The 20,692-nt window shown below is 49.9% G+C and overlaps 7 protein-coding genes across 7 annotated transcripts; 1 reads left to right on the forward strand and 6 right to left on the reverse strand.

The window, feature by feature from the left end:
* Positions 1–437: 437 nt before the first annotated feature.
* LTR84_000172 (uncharacterized protein) lies at positions 438–1,250 on the reverse strand (the record flags this gene model as incomplete). The annotated part of the gene is made up of 2 exons (XM_064843803.1): positions 438–1,101; positions 1,231–1,250. The coding sequence occupies 2 exons, from the start codon at positions 1,248–1,250 to the stop codon at positions 438–440; spliced, it is 684 nt and encodes a 227-aa protein (XP_064711663.1).
* Positions 1,251–2,286: 1,036 nt separating this feature from the next.
* LTR84_000173 (uncharacterized protein) lies at positions 2,287–4,369 on the reverse strand (the record flags this gene model as incomplete). Its single annotated transcript, XM_064843804.1, has 5 exons — positions 2,287–2,356; positions 2,405–2,928; positions 3,006–3,885; positions 3,941–4,092; positions 4,145–4,369. 5 exons carry the CDS (start codon positions 4,367–4,369, stop codon positions 2,287–2,289), a joined length of 1,851 nt encoding a protein of 616 aa, XP_064711664.1.
* Positions 4,370–7,054: 2,685 nt separating this feature from the next.
* LTR84_000174 (uncharacterized protein) lies at positions 7,055–7,597 on the reverse strand (the record flags this gene model as incomplete). Its single annotated transcript, XM_064843805.1, has 2 exons — positions 7,055–7,279; positions 7,382–7,597. The coding sequence occupies 2 exons, from the start codon at positions 7,595–7,597 to the stop codon at positions 7,055–7,057; spliced, it is 441 nt and encodes a 146-aa protein (XP_064711665.1).
* A 1,112-nt stretch (positions 7,598–8,709) lies between these two features.
* MEF1 (Elongation factor G, mitochondrial) lies at positions 8,710–11,226 on the reverse strand (the record flags this gene model as incomplete). Its single annotated transcript, XM_064843806.1, has 3 exons — positions 8,710–10,791; positions 10,845–10,953; positions 11,009–11,226. The coding sequence occupies 3 exons, from the start codon at positions 11,224–11,226 to the stop codon at positions 8,710–8,712; spliced, it is 2,409 nt and encodes an 802-aa protein (XP_064711666.1).
* A 452-nt stretch (positions 11,227–11,678) lies between these two features.
* LTR84_000176 (uncharacterized protein) lies at positions 11,679–14,115 on the reverse strand (the record flags this gene model as incomplete). The annotated part of the gene is made up of 2 exons (XM_064843807.1): positions 11,679–12,984; positions 13,034–14,115. The coding sequence occupies 2 exons, from the start codon at positions 14,113–14,115 to the stop codon at positions 11,679–11,681; spliced, it is 2,388 nt and encodes a 795-aa protein (XP_064711667.1).
* Positions 14,116–14,885: 770 nt separating this feature from the next.
* On the reverse strand, positions 14,886–16,747 carry LTR84_000177 (uncharacterized protein; the record flags this gene model as incomplete). Its single annotated transcript, XM_064843808.1, has 4 exons — positions 14,886–15,336; positions 15,399–15,719; positions 15,773–16,088; positions 16,228–16,747. The coding sequence occupies 4 exons, from the start codon at positions 16,745–16,747 to the stop codon at positions 14,886–14,888; spliced, it is 1,608 nt and encodes a 535-aa protein (XP_064711668.1).
* Positions 16,748–17,946: 1,199 nt separating this feature from the next.
* LTR84_000178 (uncharacterized protein) lies at positions 17,947–19,703 on the forward strand (the record flags this gene model as incomplete). Its single annotated transcript, XM_064843809.1, has 4 exons — positions 17,947–19,039; positions 19,096–19,288; positions 19,345–19,358; positions 19,390–19,703. The coding sequence occupies 4 exons, from the start codon at positions 17,947–17,949 to the stop codon at positions 19,701–19,703; spliced, it is 1,614 nt and encodes a 537-aa protein (XP_064711669.1).
* Positions 19,704–20,692: the final 989 nt, after the last annotated feature.

Raw genomic sequence — 20,692 nt, forward strand, 5'->3', positions numbered from 1 at the left:
ATCCATGCCAAGCCGGCTGTTGATAGACGATGCAATCAGAACCAGTCATTGGGACAGGGTTCAAGGATACCTAGACCAAGTCACGTCTCTACGCCATGCTGCGGTACCTTTTTCCTTTCAAATCATCTTGGAAACTCGTTTATGCTACAGGCGTCCTTGACCACCGCTTGCAGCCTCGTGTGGTGCATCCCAAGGTACCAGACTAAACGAGAACCAATCTGTTTCCATCAAGCGCCCCGCGTGCGACAATACGCGCCGCCAACCGCTTGGAGTGGTACTTGACTAATTTAGTTTGGAATTGGGAAAAAGGATAGGTATTGTTTACTATTTCTTGATTCGCGGGGTATTAGTTCCACTAGGCCATTCTCATGACTTAAAATGAAGCAAGCTCAGCTAAAGTTCTTGACGCCACTGTCCCGGCTGTCGGGGACCATCTCCTAAGCAGCAGAGGTCTTCTCCTTGGGAAGCGGAGTTGTTCGTAGGTATGGTCTGATGATTTTCATATCAGGCCATATCTTCTGGGCGTCCTCGGTCTTGACGGGAGGCGCAACAATGACATCGTCACCGGGAACCCAGTTGATGGGAGTGGTGACCTTCCACTTGTCACCTGTCTGAAGGGAGTCGACAATTCTGAGCACTTCAGCCGAGTTTCGGCCAGTTGAAGCGGGGTAGGATAGGATGGTTCGGATCTTCTTGCTGGGATCAATCACGAAGACTGATCGAATGGTGAAGGCAATTCCCTTGGAATCGACGTTGGTGGCATCTTGGTGGTCAAGCATGTCATATAGGAGTGCAACCTGCCTCTGCTTGTCTCCAATGATTGGGAATTGCAAATCGCTGCCACTGATCTCGTTGATATCTTTGATCCATCCTCCATGGCTCTCAATGGTGTTTGCAGACAGACCAATCAACTTGACACCTCGTTTCTTGAACTCCGGCTCCAATTTTGCAAATGCACCCAACTCGGTGGTGCAGACTGGTGTATAATCTTCAGGGTGCGAGAAGAGGACGACCCATCCGTCGCCAATGAACTCATGGAAGTCGATGGGGCCTTTGGTGGTATCTGCCTTGAAGTTGGGGGCGACGCTGCCGAGGCGGAGGCTGTTTTCACCGAATCGTCAGCAATGATCTGTGCCAAGAGTGATCCTCCTGCGGGCGAGCGAGCGAGCGACGAGTTCGAAAAACCATCGCTGCCACCACGTGGACGAGGATGGAAAGGAAGCAACTCACGGTTCAGGACGAGTAGCCATTTTTCGTGATTGATGAGAGTGCTCGTTTCTGTCGATACAAGTATAGGAGAGGCACAGAGATGAGTTGATGGACTGAATAGCAAGTGCAGAAGCTTGATACGTGGGGGAGAGAATTTATTTGTATGGATGAGCAAAAGGAGGACGGCGAGCACGACAAATCTTTTCTGGCATCTCCCTCGGAAGAACCTGCACCCAAAATGCAGCCACTGGGCGGAGGGTCATGGCGGCCGGCACATCATCAATCAAGTGGGATGGCCCTCCATCTCCATTGCATCAGCAGAGGTCGGGTGGAGGGGTATCTTGGTAAAATTGATCCCTCCATTTTGATTCCATGACCGCCATGCCTGCTCCGAGTCCAGGATTGAAATCCATACAATCACGCAATCGACTAGTCCGAAAACATGCTTAGCGCATCTTGGCAACCAACAATGAATTGCCTTCGTTGCGGGTGGCTTGTGCAACCTTTGAAGCCTCCAAGCAATAATCAGACGACTGGATTTCAACTACCGTGAGGCATGCTTCTGGGAAGGAAGGTGTGCTCGCCGACCACGAATACGAACCTGTTTTCCGCTTCGGGGTGGTGGCCTACCCTGCCATGACAAAATGCTGAGATAGGTATCCATTGGTTGATGACCAGTTCCAAATAGCTGGTGAGAATCTGAAGTGGCAAGGACTTGATGATAATCGTAAGGATGATTTCCACGAATGATGGAGCATGCCAGCCTTGTGTCAGATTTCTGAGCGGTGCTTAGTGGTCAGTTCTTACATCTAGGTAGGTATCTAGGTAAGTAGGGAAACACGGTCTGAGGCGGAATGACCCGTATGACCTAAGACTCTTGAAAGCGGCGAGATATGGCTGTGCGAAACAGAAATTGCCCCTGTTCACCATCTTTACATCCATCGAGAATGGTAGACTGTGACCCAGTAGAAGGCGGCGACAAGTCTATGCTGCATGTCCAAATACCGCGTTACCCCCAAAGAGTGAGGAAGAAAACACGAGCAGCATCTCGAGCACTATCAAAGTCTGACTTCAATGTCACCCAATGTCCTTCTTAATCAAATCAGCACCCTTTTCCGCGACAGCGTACGTCGTAGCCATGATGTTTCTAGGATTCTGTTAGCAAACAAGAACATCAAGACCAATCCACACATACCCCGAAATATGGCCCGGGAAAACACTCGCATCCACGACCCGTAAGCCCTTGACGCCCTTGACCCTCAAATCATTATCCACGACCTCTCCCATCGCACAAGTCCCAATCAAATGATACTGCGTAGAAACATGGTTCTTGACGTATTCGATCCGATCCGCCTCGCTCTCGAGACTCGCATCTTGGGGCGGCAGTTCCCTGGTATCGAGGGACTTGGCCACCAACGGGTGCTTTGCGACCTGGTCAATCCATTTGATGCCGGCGGCGAGGATCTTGGCGTCGATGTCGTTGCGGAAGTAGCCTGGGTCGATCTCGGGCGCAGCGAGCGGGTCGGAGCTTTTGATGTGCACCGTCCCGCGGGATAACGGGTGTTCGAGGCAGATCAAGAGCGAGACCTGTTGCTTTCCCTTCGGTGGGGCTCCGAAGAACTGCGTTTGGTCAGATCCTTTCGCGACGTCGAGGCGGCAGGGAATGCAGAATGTTTGGAGGTTGCTGAAGTTTGGGTTTCGCAGTTGGTCGACGATCACCTGTATACGGAGAAGAGCATGGCGGATCAGCAGCCGTCATGTCATCTTTGTTCTCATGACATTAGCTATGGACTTACCTTTTCTTGAGCCTTCTCGAACTCGGTCTTTGCCAATGACTTTTCCTTGATTTCTTTGATGGTGGCTCCAAGTTCTTCCGGAGTGACGGTCTGACTGTAAGATACAAACCCCATGGCCATTCCTGGCGAAGAGAAGAGCCCTCCAAGAGTCTTCTCATATACTTCTTGTTGCGAGGTCAAAAAAACCTCGTCATGCAGAGCGTCCATCGACTCAATACCTGGTTTGAGGTCGAACAAAATACCACCGAGCACATGATCTTGGAAGTTTGCACCAACGCCTTTGTTTTCGACAACGAGATCCACGCCAGCATTTCTTAACACTTCGGGATCACCAATTCCAGAAAGTTCGAGCAGCTGTGGGCTTTGGATAACGCCCGCAGACAGGATAACTTCTCGCTTGGCTTCTACCCGGTGCTTCTTCTCTCCATGGACAAACTCGACCCCTTTAGCAGTTGTCCCATCTAGAATGATTCTCGTAGCTTGTGCTTCTGTCAAAACTTTGAGATTTGGTCGTCCTAGGTTGGGTCGGAGGTAACCTGTGGCAGCGTACGATCGCTTACCATAATCATCCGAACGATTGACAGCACCAAGACTGGAGTAAAAGCCATGATGGTCGCCTTGATAGGCTGACTTGAGTCGTTCTCCTGGAGTTATCTCATATGCAGCATTTGCAAAGTCTTCCTCAAGGGGCATGTACCACTCGTTGAAACTGCTGTGGATAGGTCCATCCTTACTGTAGTACTCCTCAGATTCGGCAGCTGGCATGAATGAAGGCTTCTTTGCGCTTGACTCGGTTCGATCAATTCTGTGATATTTCCGAAAGTAGGGAACCATAGACTTGAAGTCCCAGCCACTGATCCCGGGCATCGAATTCCATCCACTTCCAAGGAATTAGCTGCCCTATAATGGATCCTTGTTGATTGGGTCAGACTCACTCAAGATCACCGGCGCTGGGACGGACGACCATGAGGTAATTGATCCCAGAGGAGCCTCCGAGTAGCTTTCCTCGTGGCATTGAGTAGACTTTGTTGCCGGCATTGGGCTGAGGAATGCTAGTCATACACCAATCATATTCGGGACGACCGATCTAGATAGACCGTCAGTGAAGCTTAGAACAACCAAAGCACTCATGTTCTGACCATCGTTGGGTATAGAGATGGCGTGGAGACATTCTTATCTTCCATTCGATTCTGTCCAGCTTCGAGTACTGCGACAGTGATATTTGGATCCTCCGTGAGACGTGCGGCAATCACAAGGCCAGCAGTACCACCACCGACGACAATGAAGTCATAATCTTGTGAGGTCAGCTCATCAACAGACACCAGTGCATTATGGGTGCCATTGACACCATTGGTGGTCGCCATGGGGACAGTCAAGAGTTCAACAGCTAAGGTGTCGACACGCAGATGCCGCTTGTGGAAAAAGAAACCCTGAACATTTCGATTTCGATGTATTGACCTTCTATACTTCGTAGTCAGGTCTCTATGTCCGGTACCGCGTGTGCTCTCCCCGCATCAACAACCTCATCGCCCCGAGGATGTATGTTTGCGGGGTTTTGCCAATCGGCTATTGTTTGGCCCTGGATACTACCTGCGAGGGGATCTCAAAGGACTACATGCTCCTCTGTTATAGGCATAACCCTTCATGTGGAGTTCAGTGTGTCGAATATCTTCCCGTGTATTCTTTCAGAGACCCCGCGCGGTATATGTACCGATTTTTCGGGGAGAGGGAAGTTTGCTCTCCAGGTAGGAGGGTCTCATGATTCTCACCTTATCTCAATTAATGCCCTTGGGGTATGGGGATCTGGTATGATGACTCATCTCATCGGTATACAATCTGTTAAGAATTAAAGATCCCTGAAGACTGAGTGATTGACTCGAGGAAGAAGATATCTCACCAAAATGATGCCGCGATTTAGCCGGATTATCTGCTCCGGGTCACATTGGAGCGTACGAGTACGGAGTGTAATGTAACTAGAGCCAAAAATAGCGCTGATAGGGTTTGAGCACCCACACATGTCTAAGACCTGGAATCCCACCGACAGTTGAGCGGTTTAGGGGGTGGATAGGCGAGGAGGGTATCACTGGAAGCGCCTCTCAGGCACAGCCTCAGGCATCAACAACGTCCACCAACGCCTCAAACCAAACTCTTTCCCAAAGTGATTCTGGGTCCTTCTGGGTCCTCGGGCTGACCCCATTTCGATTCTTCTTATCGCCCCAATCCAGGTTCTTCGTTCAACTTCGGTGAAAATTTCACTGGTTCTCACCAAGCTTTTTGCCTGTGCGTTAAGGACCAAGACCACATGGCGACGGTTGTGGCTTCTTCTAAGCCCTTTGATGGCGAGCTGACACGGTTCTCTCCTAAGCTTCAGCTTATTGAATCACACGCCGACGAATACATGCCTCAACCATGATCATGAATGCCTAGCTTGACTGGCCAGAGGGTGGCCCGCCCAATGTCTCTTCTGCTCCATCTCGGGTTCTGCTTCCTCGCATCAAAGGGAACGTTGCATATGTTGGTAGGTTGGTTGGTCGGTTATGGTCTAACCTCCCATTCTAAACGCACCAACAAACATCGTTCGTGTGCCCCGTACGGTGTTTTACCTGATGAGATATCTCACCCTGCATTGATGTTTGTATCCACCCGAGACGAGCACGAGCACGATAACGCGTGTCGAAATTGTAACATAGAACCACAAAAGAGAAACATATCTATCGAGGTAAGTCCCCGACCATCGGCTGATCACTTCTCGATCTCGACAAGAACCAGAAACAAGGCTCCTGTGGTGTTCAATCTTTGCCTACCAGTCGAACTTGCTGTGCATTTCCACACTCTTCACATATTGGCCATCTTTCTCGACTGGAAGATCTATATACCGATAGATCACCTGTTCTCCTTCTCCTCCTTCCCAAGTCTTCGTCATCACCCCAGATCGAGTCTATCTATTCGTGTCCGGATCCCCCGGCCATCGAAAAATTTATCCCGCATCCATCGGATTCCGTGCATAAGATCACTTATTCAGCGTGATATTTGCACTCAAACACGAATTTCGTCATAAGCCTGCCAGCTCCGGTGTTCAAAATTGTACCACTCAGGCATATTATTACAGGCCATCAACAACAGAATTCTACTTCTTCGACAACCAAAGGAACACTCTCTTCCTCGAAACCATTCTTCAATCTCTAGTTAATATAGTTGTCACCAAAATGTCCAACAGGTCTCAACAACAAACCCAACAACGGTACTACGCCGACTACGAGCGCTCCCTACGCCAAGGCGTCGAGCGACCGAAAACAGACCGCAACGATCGCTCCAAATCTTCCCCACCATCGTCCAACTCATCTTCACGGACATCTTCAGCCACCTCTCTACAGCCCACATCTCCAGTCGCTGAATGGTGTCATCAAATGCACATGATCCAGCAACGCAAGTACGACTGGTGTGAAGGCTGTCATCCAAGAGTCCAAGTCTCAACTCTGAAGGTGCCTTCGCACAAGGCCATGCAGGCACAGAGATATAGCCAGGAACCGAGCCATGCTTATCAATGAACGACGAAGAAAGACTTGGAGAGATAGTGTTCTTTTAAAACAAACAGCGAGCATGGTGTTGGTGGCGTCGGTTCTATGGTCTTCCAGTTCCAGACCTTTTCACGTTTACAGTCTCCTTGACGAGCAATGATATGTGTAATGATCATGTATGATATACGAATGAGGAAGAATGATTTCAGATGATCCGATTAGATAGAGACATGACAATCCAAGAGGACAAAACATTCGAAACACATTTTTCTTCATTATAAGTATTTATACATTTAATCGTGTATCCTTTCCCTCTGCATCATCTTCAAGCCCACTCACCCACCAACCTCAACCACTCCGCTCACCCACCCCGTTCCTCAACTTCTCAATCTGCTCCTTAAACAACGCCTCATACTCCTCCTGCCTGAACACCTACACGAGCCACAGGAGCCAAAGTCAGCTAAGTAACAACCCGAATTCAAAGCGTCGGCCAAAAATAGAGTAAAAGAGTAACACCGAAAATAATAACAATCACCATCCAAACTCACTCACCCTCGTAGCCTCCAGGGCACTCGGCATCCCGACCAGCGGATCGGCGCCGTGTTCCAACAACACGGCGATGACGTCGCGTTCGTTCTTGAACACCACCCCCGCCAGCGGCGATTGGCCCCGGTCGTTACAGCGGTTCGGATCCGCGCCGTGCTGAAGCAGTAGCGACACCAGTGCCGCGTGCCCGTGGTACGCGGCGAGCATGAGCTGTGACAACCGGAGACGGGGTAAGGGTTAGCGTCAGCGACCGAGACAGTATCATATCAAGCATTTCAACTTGGGTTTTGAGTCAAACACGCACGTACGTACCAGTGAATCGCCCTTGTCGTTCGTTAGGTTCGCGGGAAGGCCGGCGGGCAGGCCTTGCTCGAAGAGATCCATCTGCCCGTGTCGCGCTGCGTCGAAGAATTTGCTCGCGAGCGCGATCGCTTCGGGTGGTAGGGACGTCACTTCTCTTTGTGTTGGTGATGGCGTTGCGTTTACAGCGGGTTGCGATGGTGGTGCTGGTGGTGACGCGGAATCCATGGTATCTATTTTATTCTCTCTAAAATGGCGATGAAGTAAATATAAGAGCCAAGGATGAAGCTCGACGTTGATGGTATAATTGCGTTCAGGTTCAAATTCAGATTCAGATGTTCAAGTCCTAGAGACGCCTTTACTTAGTAGCAATTGTAGTCAGTTGAAGTTCGGGTCTCAAGTATGGTATAGTTTGATAGATTAATCATGGCACCCATAACCCGAGAACATATGCAATATGCAATCGAAAGGCTGTATGACGTCGAGAAGGAAGGCTCGCCACCGAAACCACCGAAAAAAACAACCCGCGTGCTTGTGAGTAAAGTATTTGGCGCATACAATGCTTACATGCAATACTTTTATCCGATGATCAAGACTTAACTCCTCTTGAGTCTTCGATTTTATATATCGCATTGTCCATCTACACACACAATAAGATGTATATAAACATATATACAGGTCTCCAGGGGTTTTTGCTTTCTTGCATGTTCAAACCCTCAGTGCTCTATTCGCCATTATATCCCCTGTAGCTTTTCTTACAAGAATATTGCATCTCCTTCCGAATGCTCAAAGGTATTATCAGCCCAGATGGAACCGCTGCACATCTCGAAAGAGATGCTATCATGCTCATTAGAAGGCAATAGAGTAAGAGAGGAGTTTTTTCTCGATATATAACACAAGTCGTTAGAAGTGAATGGTCTTGAAGATGGTATTTGGCCCTCCAGCTGAGCTGGAAGTTATCCCTGTTTTCTGCAATGCATGGCATGCTGACTGATGGGAGGCCAAAATATAATAGGTGCCTGTTAATAATGCTGTGATGCTCCGGTGTTCGGATTCGGGACTTTGAGCCCAGAAGCCTCGTAGAGAAGGTGTGCAGAGCTAATGATGAGACACACCCCACATATCGCACGACTTCTCGTAGTTCTGGGGCGCTGATGATTGCTCGCCATAGGGTATGTAGCAAGCGGGATCGTGTGTCGAGAGCAGTAAGTGTGACACTGATTGCCAGAAAAGCGTCAGGTGGCTTCGTCCTTTATGAGGCTCTGGTTGCAAAGCACCACCATCGAGCCCTGTCTCCGAAGAAGCAGGCGGCGCAGAACCTCCACAATGTTGCCCACAGCTTATTTCTTGTTCCTGTCAGCCTGAGCTTTGAGGTACTTCTGAACCAGCTCCTTTTGCAACTGTGGAGGCGCACGTTCATAGTGGCTGAACTCCATGCTGAATTCACCTTTACCTTGTGTCATAGCACGCAAGTTGCTGCTAAAACCAAACATACCGTTGAGACTGACATCGGCATAAGCAGTGAAATCATCCACGCCAACATCCGTGTCATTGATCACGGCATTGCGCTTCTGCATCATGCCTACAACGTTGCCCTGAAACTCGGTGGGAGCGGTGACAACGACTTTCATAAGTGGTTCGAGAACAGCAGGATCGGCTTGCATGAAGGCGTTACGGAAAGCCTGTTGCGTGGCGTTCTTGAAAGACATTTCGCTTGAGTCGGTCATATGTGTGGCACCATCGTTGATAACCATGTGAGCACCGAGGACTTTGTGACCGATGAGAGGGCCTTTCTCGCAGGACAAGTGGAAACCCTTTTCACAAGCAAACAAAAACTTTTCGGAAATTGAGCCGCCAATGACTTGCTCTTCGAATCGATTCCCTTCCAAATTTCCCGTGGTGTCCATCCATCCAGCGACACGAGCATAATCACCAGCACCGCCGGTTTGTTTCTTGAGGAGATGGTTGAATTCCGTGCGTTTGGTAATTGTCTCACGGTAAGCAACCTGCGGCGGGCCAGTATCGCACTCGACTTTATACTCTCGTCGCATGCGTTCGACATAGACCTCGAGGTGCAATTCACCCATACCGGAAATAATCGTTTGCTCGCTTTCCGTGTCGAAATGGACACGGAATGTTGGGTCTTCTCGTTGGAAACGAGCAATTGCTTTCGAAAAGTTCTGCAAGTCTTTGTTGTTCCTGGGTTTGATGCTGAGCGAGATAACCGGTTCGGGGACGTACATGCTGGTCATGGTGTATCCAAGTTGACCATCAGTGAAAGTGTCTCCAGATGCACATTCAACACCAAAGACGGCGCAAATCTCACCAGCGCCTACTTCCGTCACATCCTCCATTTCATTAGAATGCATACGAACGATACGTGGGATCTTGACCCTCTTGTCTGTTCGAGCATTGAAGACGTTACTGCCCTTTTTCAGAGCGCCTTGGTAGACCCGGATATATGTCAGTTGTCCAAAGTTAGATTCTTCCAATTTGAAAGCCAGGCCGACGAAAGGGAGCGAGTTGTAAGGGATGAGTTTGACCGGCGCTTCCTTTTTTCGTGTATCCAATGCCATGTTTTCGACCTCACCGGGATTGGGTAGATAGTCGCAGACTCCATCAAGCATAGGCTGGATAAATTTATCCGCTAGAGCAGATCCCATAAATACTGGTGTGAATTTACGTGAGATAGTAGCACGTCGAATTGCAGCTCTCAGTTGCTCTGTGGTCGGCTCAATCTCGTCCAAAAACATATTTGCCATCTCCTCATCGACGTCAGCAACTGTCTCGATGAGCTTGGCACGGCGTTCCTTAACAAGGTCTTGGACTTCGGCCGGTATTTCGTCCTTCGTAATGATGATCTCGCCACGTTCGCCCTCAGCGTAATAGGTCTTCATGGTGACCAAGTCAACGAGTCCACGGATATCGTCTTCGGTACCGACTGGGACTTGTACAGCGGCTGCAGCAATCTTCAATTTGTAGTTGATCTGCTCAATAGCCTTGAAAGGGTTGGCACCCATCCTGTCCATCTTGTTGATGAATGTGATTCGAGGAACATTATACCTTCGCATTTGACGATCCACGGTAATGGTCTGACTCTGCACGCCAGAAACAGCGCATAGAATCATGACGGCTCCGTCGAGTACTCGTAGAGCCCGCTCTACTTCAATGGTGAAGTCAATATGGCCAGGCGTGTCAATCAAATTGATGTGATATTTCTTGTCTTCCCCGTTCTCTTTCTTGACCCAGTCACAAAATGTGGCTGCAGACTGGATGGTAATACCCTTTTCTCTTTCCAGTTCCATGGAGTCCATCTTAGCTCCAACAGCATCCTTGCCTCGAACTTCGTGGATGGCGTTGATACGGCCAGTGTAGAAGAGGACTCGTTCCGTTGCGGTCGTTTTGCCGGAGTCAATGTGTGCCTGAAAGCGGTCAATGGAAAGATTCACAGTGTAAGATTGTTGGTCCGACTGACTGCAATACCGATGTTCCTGACCATGGAAAGTCGACGAGCCTCCTCCGAAGACATGTTCTCAAGGATGGTCTCCTGGGCAAGCGAATCTGGATCGGACGCTTCTTCGAGCCTACAACATCAATCATTCAGCATTATTCCGCAGTACCATTGCAGGCTAGACTCACATTGCAGCCGCAGCACCAGCAGCACCTCTTCGCTGCTGCCACCGACGGTCCAGTGTCCATTGTGCTGTCTGTGACCTCGGGCCACCGGAGTAATTACTGAGGACCGAAGTCGACGCGCATCGACGGCAAAGCCATTGCTGGGAAATTGAAGACCGCGCAGAGGCCGGATTGTTTCTGAGAAGCCTGGATGAGGCTCTCAAGGCACGTGAGGCACTCATATTGCCAGCGGGCTTTAGATGTGTGCTGTGAAGTGCACGCAAGGAGGACGCAGGACGAGGAGTAACTAAAGGCGAATCATTGATAGCAGCACCAGCGTAGACACGAACTGGGGCGGGCAACTTTTTTCTCGGTCGGGAGCTTGATGATCGCTGCATTCCGGCTGGCTTGTTTTAGATCATGCCACGATCTAACCATACTAGGTCAGAAATAATGCCGCTTATTCCAATAGCCCCTAAAAGCCCCAATCGCAGCCTTGCGGGGAAGGCTGTCCAGACGCTTGGTCTACCTCTCCCATAGATGTGAACTCATACTTCTCTCCTTCGCGATAATGATAAGCTACACTGCTGTGAAAGCCATGGTCTTTCAGAGAGAAGATAGAGGTCAGTCGGGCCTATATTTCTAGGTAGTCATAAATATGACGCTGGGAGAAATGGCACCCAACACGAATCGATTAAGCGTACAATCTGCCTTCCTGTATCTGCTCTACATTTCGACTAGTGAATGAACAATGGCCGATACTGTTTCGCTCGGCTGGGTAACTTGAGTAACAGTTCTCAGGCACATGCTTCTCAGCCGCTACCGCACCCCACATCACAGCAGTAAGATAGGCCTTCTCATCACCAGCTGGCGCGTGGCAGGCTGCTGCTATCGCAAGGGAGCAGCTACTCGCCACTGGCATGAAGCCTTCTCCCTTCAGCTTGCGGGTCCGACCCAGCGCTATCGTGCCCACGCAGAGTCCCACGGCTGTTACCATGACAATTAGCATCGGTTGCAAAGAGAAGCCCAACGAAATGATATCGATTTTGCTTAGGCCGCCCTCCCAGTCGACTATTTCCACAATTGCTAGGAACAGCGACTCGGAAATGAGCCAGTGCATCAGGGAAGATACGATGATGAGCGGGACACCAACGCGATATGGTAGCTGGAGAAAATATGTGCTTCGCTGTTCTGCGCGTGGCAAGCTTACTCGAAGAGATTTGCGCTCCAGAGAGAAATCGTTCCATTCGCTGGCCAGCCACATGCATGTGACCAAGCTGTTAAGATTGACATATAGGAAGGAAAAAATCAGTTGCGGAATGTTGGCAACGAGTGCCGTGAAGAGGGTATTGGAAATGGGCCAACTGGTAACGATGGCTGCAGGCTGCGTCTTTCCAAAACCGATCGACGTGATGGATTCACCGGCATAGCCCGAAACGACACCATAGCCAATACCAAAGAAGACGAGAACGACCAGTACAGCAAGCAGGATGCATCCAATGGTCACCTTCCAACGCTTGTGACTGGCAGCTCTGGACCAGGTAAGAATCTGGGATGAAGCCCGTGTTCCGTTGTCTATCTCTGCTCGCTGCGCACTGACAATAGCCTCGGGTTTCTTGGGTTCTGCACATAGGGAACTGACATCCTTCCTGCTGAGTAGGCCACACCCTTTTGTCGTCACGTCAGGTTGCCGAAGGAAGGAGCTGATAGCGTCACCCACTGTAATAAGTGGTGGGCGCTTGCCCAGACCAAATGCGACGATCAACATACACAGGATTTTGATTGCATTGCACACAATGACCACCATCAGGATCTTCGTGTCGCCAATAAACCGGCAGAGTTCATGTTCAATACGCTCACTCAAGCAGTGGTCGATGTTGTGATCCCAAGGGGTCCACTGCTCGATCTGATTTTTGAGCTTAGAAACCTTCGCATTGCAGCCTTCTCCCGAATCGGGAATATTCAAGTATCGAGACATTCGTGGTGACTTTCCACATATCCTGGGGTGCAATTAGAGGAAATCCCGAGATCTGGAGGATGAAAACATACCACTCATAAGGATGATAGTTCGAGCCGCTTCTCGTGACTGCTTCGTCAAACTCATAAAAGACGTAGTCCAGCAGGGAAGAATTTCGAGAACCCTCTTGCTCATCATTTGTGATCAGAACGAGATTTGACCTGCCTGTCACAATCGTTTGAGCATAGAGGTTCAGACAATCAGCGGGCTTGAGATATTCAAGAGCATCGGGGTGCTGGGTTAGGTTCTCAAGGTACCTTGCACCTGCATGTAAGTCGTTGAATTCGTAGTAATTGTACTGCGGCAAGCCTTGGTTAGCAGTGAATGACTGCCAATCAGGCGTCATGGCAAAGGCGATATAGCTCCTGGCTGATAGTGAAGAGTAGAAAGCCGAATTGTAAAGGAGGTGAAGAGGTATAGAACTGAGACACAGGACCCACCACAGCGAGCTCCTCCATGGTGAGATACTTGACAAGTTCCGCAGACTCTGGACACCAATGTCAAGATATTTACCCTTGGTGTGCGCGCGATCCAATTCATGGCGCTTTGGCGCGGAGAGCACTTGCATACTGAAATTGGAAGCGCTGAGCAAGATGCTGGAGACTGCGTTGATGCCGAAATGCACCCATAAATTCATCTCCTTGACTTTCTTGCAGCTCCCTGAGTAGATCTCAACGTGACCTTGTCTTGTCCCTCTGCTACTGACAGCCGGGTGCTGGCTCATCCATACAAGGACTGCAACATTGACGGCAAGTGCAGCGATTGACGTGCAAGCGCCAGCAGTGGCACCGACTTTCCAGCCTGAGAATTTGCGCTTGACATTCTCATCAACATTGCCCTCGGATTCTCGCATCTCAGGTTTGCGGTCTGAGTCGAAGTCTTGCTGGAGGAGCTCAGAGTTGATCATTTCCGTTTTCGATTGGTTGAGGTCTTTGGGCGCTGCTTGCCATAATCTGTAAGTCGATTCTGTATATCTCGTCGCCCTTGGGTTTGCTGGCGACTTGTCGACGTCGTCATGTCCCGTATTGAGGGGAAGCAATGCGTAGCCAGATGCACCCTTCCTATTCCCGGCCTCAAGATGATAGTAGCTTGCGTCATTATTGTAAGTGCTCATCGTCGAAGGCTATGCCTCTGAGGGATATGGGCAGGTGAGCATCATTAGCAGGAGGCATTGGAGATCCTGCTACATGATATAAATCTTCTCTGGGATGTGGACTTGTTAGCCTTACCGTACAAGTCCTGGGGGCCAGATGCGATGCCAGGAAGATGGGAATGTCACTTGCCCATCTGCCATACACCAGGCCCCCAAAGTGGTCTTAAAGTCGTTTCAAGGGGTTGTGGCTTGTATCATTGTCAAGGCAGCTCGTTGAATAGACTTTGGAGCATGCACGAATGGTTTCAACTCCAGCCCGAGGGAGAGTAGTCCAAAACCGTGCAATTGAGGCATTGGAGCAACTGTACTAAACGGGTGATATCTCTCACTCCATATATCATGCATTGAAGGATGGGCATGAGATCCAATACGAGATATGGCCTGGTCGAAACTCTCTAACCTGAGGATCTAGGTTGTAGAAATTCCGATTGGGTGGAATCATGTCTGAAACGGCGCACTCACCTGCCTCAAACCATCAGATCAGGAACGGCCCGGGAGACTACAACCGCTGATCTTTTATGATCAGCGGGTACGCCATGGGTACGTGATTAGTTAGGCTGAATGGTTTGTTTGTCGATAACCCCTCTAGTTCAGCCTAGAGAGACCTCAGTGACAATTTCCGGGTGAATTGCTTACTTGTGCGTATTAGGTTGTACGCTTAGCACTTTTCTAATCTATTACATTTTTCCCACCAGCTCTAGGTCTTTGTAGCTCTGGCGTCTTCAACGAAGCTATGGCGCCTCATTGTCGTTGGTTTGCGCCAAGTTACCACCAGCAGACCGATGACCAGCAGCTTCTCCAGTCAGAACACAGCCTGAAGACGACTCAGCTCGCATGCCGATCATCGCAACATCACCGCCTGATTTTGCCTCTGCTTTTAAATGGCCCCGAAATTCCCACCTCGCACGAACAAACCAATCAAGAGACATGGCAAGCACTAAGGCCAGGTATAGCGCCGAGACGTAATTCATCGATCCGGGTGTGGCAGGCATAGTCGTGGGAAAGCTGTAAACAACGATGATGAAGCCGGTCCATGTGAGGAGGACAAGATTCGCGATGAAGCCAGGTTTGTTGCCGAGCCAGAAGGGCCCATGCTGGACTCTGCTGCGGCCACGCATCAGTAGTGCGATCACCGGGATCGAATATGAAACGTAAAGCAGGACGATACACGCCGTTACAGTACTATTTTAGGCCAGTCAGTAATGTGGAAATGGGATGGAAAGTATGTGTAGTGTTGAACTTACGAACTGAAGGCAGCTGTGCTGGCAGAGTAGAGTAGTCCAACGAGCGCAACCAAGACACAACTGGCGAGATGAGCCATTAAGGGCACTCCCAGGGTAGGATGGACCTGCCTCAGCCATCTATGTCCAGGTAAGCCGGCATCTCTCGCAAAGCTCCAGCAAAGGCGGCTCTGCCATGTGTGGCAGGCGATGAGGCAGCCAATTCCAGTCAAGATGATCAGACTTTCCAGAAGGCAAGCACCAGTGTTGCTAGTTGCTTGACGAAAGATCTCGATGATTGGTACACCAGTAGCGGTGAAGGTCACACTCTCGAGGTCTTGGATACTGAACATCATCCCAATAGCAAACGGCCATGCTGTGCAGAAGCCGATCGCGACGGTGCAGCAGATGGCAAAAGGAATCGTCTTTTCTGGTCGTGGACCTCCTCGGCCAAGTGTGTCGCACAGTCGAGACATGCGAATGCCCATTCCGGATTCATCAGGCCGATGATGAACGCAACACCGTTGTTCTGCCATCCGGTGTTATTGATGAATGTCGCAAAGACGAATTTCGGCGAGTTATGACTTGGTGCGAAGCTCGGGACTGTGATCAGAAGGATGGCGAACGACAGAAGTGAAATATAGAGTGTCGCTTTTGCGATTGTCGGCAAGACCTTGTCATATATATTGAACAAAAATGAGACAGCGTTGAGAGCTATGGGTAATCGGCAGATATGAGTAAATCTCTTGATAAGAAACTTTCGATTGCATGATCGATCTGCTGGGCAAGGGGATCGTCTATGTACAGCGAACCAAATCCAAGTGCGAACGGGCCTCCAAGATGACGGACTTACCCTGATACACAACAATCACATGCCAAGCCTTAACTTCAAAGACAGCATGAGTAAGTTGATAAAGTCCAACAATGGCGGTAGCCATAGCCAGCGCAACACTCGAAGTAGTGAAAAGGCTACCCACCCAAGCAAAGCAGCCAGTTGAATAGCCTGCAAACTTGGCATATCGTGAAGGTGCCAGCTCTGCAGCCCAGAAGGATTGTCCTGCCGCGTTGGGCATCATAGACACGAGCTCACTCAGCGAGATTGCGGCGCAAGAGGTGATCAGCGCAATGAGCAGGATGCCATAAATTAGGAGGACTGGTCCGCCAGAGTTGATGCCGGTGACCATTGAGGCGGAGACGCCGAACCAGGAGTTTGTCAGTGAAAATGCCACTCCGAGCACGGACCAGAGCGAGAAGTTGCGCTTCAGATCTTGCTGATAGCCCATTGACGCAAGCTTGAGGGCGTCGGCATCGGCATCGGCATCGTGGGCGGTTGGGATTGAGGGAGTGTTCTGTGCGACTTCTGCACATGCCATTTTCAGAGGGTTTGAACCATACACGATAGCTTTTGGGAAGGGATATAATGAGGGAGAAAAATTGAACAAGATTGGGATGATTAAAGTCAGAGAGAGCGAGAGAAAAAGAGAAACAATGGCTAATATAGAAGCGTTGGTGAAGCTCAGTGTGCTGAAGAAAGGCCTGCTTGAATGTCCGCTGTGAAGTTCAACGCCGAGCAAATCCATGTGACAAAAGTTGAGAGATCACTTCAATAGCTAGGCAGTCATGATCACGTCCCATTATGGAACGCACTGCCACTGCCATGAATCAAAGGAAGAGAACGGCGTCATATACAGCGATGTAATCAGGGACGCCGCCCGAATAAAACGCGTCAAAGCAGCACCACTAGGTGTCACCCGAATTGTGCACCAAGGGAGGGTTAGCCGCAGCAAACAAACATCAATACTCGCACAAAACCTTCCAAAGAAATGGACAAAGGAAAATAAGAATTTGGCATCGTCTCGAGACAACGGGTCTGATATCTTGCAAACCTTGAGATCATCGATGAGTGCCAAATTTCGCTTGATGCCAGATCGAAATGGTGCGTGTCGATGGTGAGTATCGAGCGCTGAACGCGTTTCCTCAATCTTTTGTGTACTCACGAACCAGCTGATGTGGTTGTTTGGAAAATCGTGAAACGAGTATTTCTCACCAATGTACGAACGTTAAAACGACGACTAGAATATGCCAAAATCATGACCTGACACCAAGCCGCCGACCTCGCAAATGTCTTCAACAACCTTTCAGATCGTTGTTTACTTCCATATTACGGATCCGCAACCTTATTGAGGGATATATACAATATAGAATGTGACTGTAAAAAGAGCGTATGCCGTCGCCGTTAGGTCTGAGTTATCTCGTTTGATCCATACTAGATGGGGAGGAGGTGTTTCCACCTGCCGCGACGGATGTTTTGGTATGTGCCAAGACCGTTCACGTGATATGGGCTACTCGTCTGCTTACCTAAGAGGCCGACTGGGGATACTCGAACTCGATCAGCTTGGCCACCTTTCACCGCATCCAACCCCTTGATAGAATCCTTGGTGGAGGGTCCAGACCTACCGCTCCACTACAACCCGATCTCCTGTCAAAATCAATACAGTCCAACGCGACGAAACCACCAACTTGTCATCCGACTACCTCGTCGTTGCCCGGGACCAGCAGGCCTTGGGCGACCATGAGTGCCCGTCGACCTTCGCGCCGCCAAGACTTTGAGATCGCGATAATATGCGCCCTGCCACTAGAATACGATGCTGTTTCTCTGCTGTTTGACGAATTCTGGGATGACGATGGTGATCAGTATGGAAGAGCGGCTGGAGACGACAACAGCTATACAACTGGTCGCATTGGCAAGTACGCTGTCGTTCTAGCTCTACTCCCTCATATGGGCAAAGCGAATGCTGCAGGCGCAGCGGCTGGTTTGCGCTCAAGTTACAGCAGTCTCCGGTTAGCTTTGCTTGTGGGTACCTGCGGCGGAGTGCCTCGAGTTGGCCACGGCGAAAACGACGAGATCCTATTAGGTGATGTTGTCATCAGCAAGACCGTCGTCCAATACGATTTCGGTAGGAAGTACCCCGACAAGTTTGTACGTAGAAACACCGTGAAGGGTAACCTAAGCAAGCCAAACAAAGATATTCGCAATCTATTGGTCACATTCGAAACCGACTTTGGCCGAGACTGGCTCCAGGAAAAGACTACTCACTTCCTCAAGGAGCTCCAGGACACCGCTGCCCGAAAGAAGCGTCGCAGCAAATATCAGTATCCCGGAACAGCGGAGGACAAGCTGTTCGAGTCGACGTATCGCCACAAGCACCATATACTACCGACTTGCATCTGTAGCGAATGCTGTGACGAAACTGACCCTGTTTGCGACCAAGCTCTGGACTCACTATGCGATGATCTAGGATGTAATATGGCATACCTGGTAGGTAGGAAACGGCTGGAGATGAAGAAACAATTAGAGCAAAGTGATAGCAATGAGGCTCAGTATCCTGCCATCTTTATCGGGCCTATCGCATCGGGCGACCAGGTGATGAAATCCGGAGAAGACCGAGACAGAATCGCGCAGAGAGAGAATGTCATCGCATTCGAGATGGAGGGTGCTGGGATTTGGGAGGAAGTCCCCTGCATTGTAATCAAGGGAGTGTGTGATTATGCAGATTGCCATAAAAGCAAGAAATGGCAAAATTTCGCAGCCGCGACAGCAGCTTCTGCATCCAAGGCAATTCTGCTGCGCTACGTCCAGACAGACAAACTCGCTATTGGAGACTGTAAGTACTAGAGACACAAAGATACTAGTCATGTCGAACTGACAGGAAGCCCGAAGCGGCAAACCGCAGCCCAAGCCCAGCAGTGGCAGCCACGGTAACCTCGTCTTCCGAGCTCAAAATACCATCACCGCCAGTAGAGGTGCCTCGAAATGTCTCAAACTACGTACACCACCAGAGTTCAGGTGCCGAAATCAGACGCAAGCTTGTCATAGTTGGTGATGGCGGCATCGGAAAGACTTGCTTGTTGGTGTGAGTAATCCTCCACACGATCGTCAGTACTATCGAGGTTGCTAACGTGTCACTAGCGTCTTCAACAAAGGTGGATTTCCTGAGGTAGGGGTCCAGTTTAGAGCTATGCAAACTTGTTGATAACATCTCCAAGGTTTACGTTCCTACCGTCTACGAGAACTACGTGGCCGACATCGAGGTTGATGGAAAAGCCTTGGAGCTCGAGCTTTGGGATACGGCTGGTCAGGAGAATTACGACCGCCTTCGCCCGCTCTCGTATCCCGACACACATGTCGTGCTTGTCGCGTTCAGCATTGATTCGCCCGACACGCTTGACAACGTACAGGAAAAGGTTCGTGACTCTGCTCTGACCAGTCCTTATCTGGTCAATCACTTACAGATACGTTTCATTGTCGCCAGTGGATATCAGAGGTAAGGCATTTTTGCGCAGGAGTTCCGCTTCTCCTCGTCGGGTTGAAGAATGATCTTCGATATGATCCTGAAACTGTAAGCACGCTTCATGCGACTGGCCAGCGACCTGTCTCACCAGAAGAGGTAAGAATAGCAATGGTCCACGGAGGCTTCATGCAACCCGTCCGGCAAAGTCTGCTTCAGATCAACGCTTACAATACATACAGGCCCGGTCAGTGGGTCAAAACATCGGTGCTTTCATGTACGTCGAATGCTCCGCTAAGACTAACGAAGGTGTGAGAGAAGTTTTCAAGGTCGCCGCCCGGCTCGCGCTCAATTATCGTGGTCGAAAACGGAACAGAGTACGGTGCACTCTTCTATAAAGTGAATCCTCTCAGACCACAATAGAAGACGGTAGAGGAAGCGACCCACATGAGAATCGCAACTAAAATACGCCACGGGATGATTAGCACGACAATGTAGACAATGGGCCTCTCGTGACAAAGTTGGCCTTAATTGGTTATCCCTCTCGTGGGAAGGGCCATTGCCCCTGCAGGTATCCTCGAGCCGAAAATCCAACGGGGATGCAGTCCCGCGGCATACAAGGAGAAAAGAAAGAGTCGGAACCAACAAGCTCTATATCTTTGGTGATCGAGCCAGAGTGTGTTGTTCGTGGCATCATACGGCACCACACAGACACCAAAAATTGTCCCCGCTCTCCTTCCGCAAGTATCAGATGCATAACGCACTGAGAGGGAGACTGAGCATCGACCCGAAGAATCTCGCTCTACCATTCGATCGTAAGAAAAGGATTTCAGCCACTTCTCTCCGGGGGAAGTGCTCCTCAAAAGGAGAACCGAACCAATCCTGGAGTCGTCGAATTGCTTCGGCCAGCCAACCGACTAGCTGGCACCGCCGATTTCCAGCTTGACCAGTCCAGACTCACACATCGATTGGGCATGTCAATTTCTGGGACCATATACACGTCCCAACAAAAATGTATACAAGGGAGAA

This window comes from Exophiala bonariae (genome assembly GCF_035927105.1).
Source record: "Exophiala bonariae strain CCFEE 5792 chromosome Unknown scaffold_1, whole genome shotgun sequence".
NCBI lineage: Eukaryota > Fungi > Ascomycota > Eurotiomycetes > Chaetothyriales > Herpotrichiellaceae > Exophiala > Exophiala bonariae.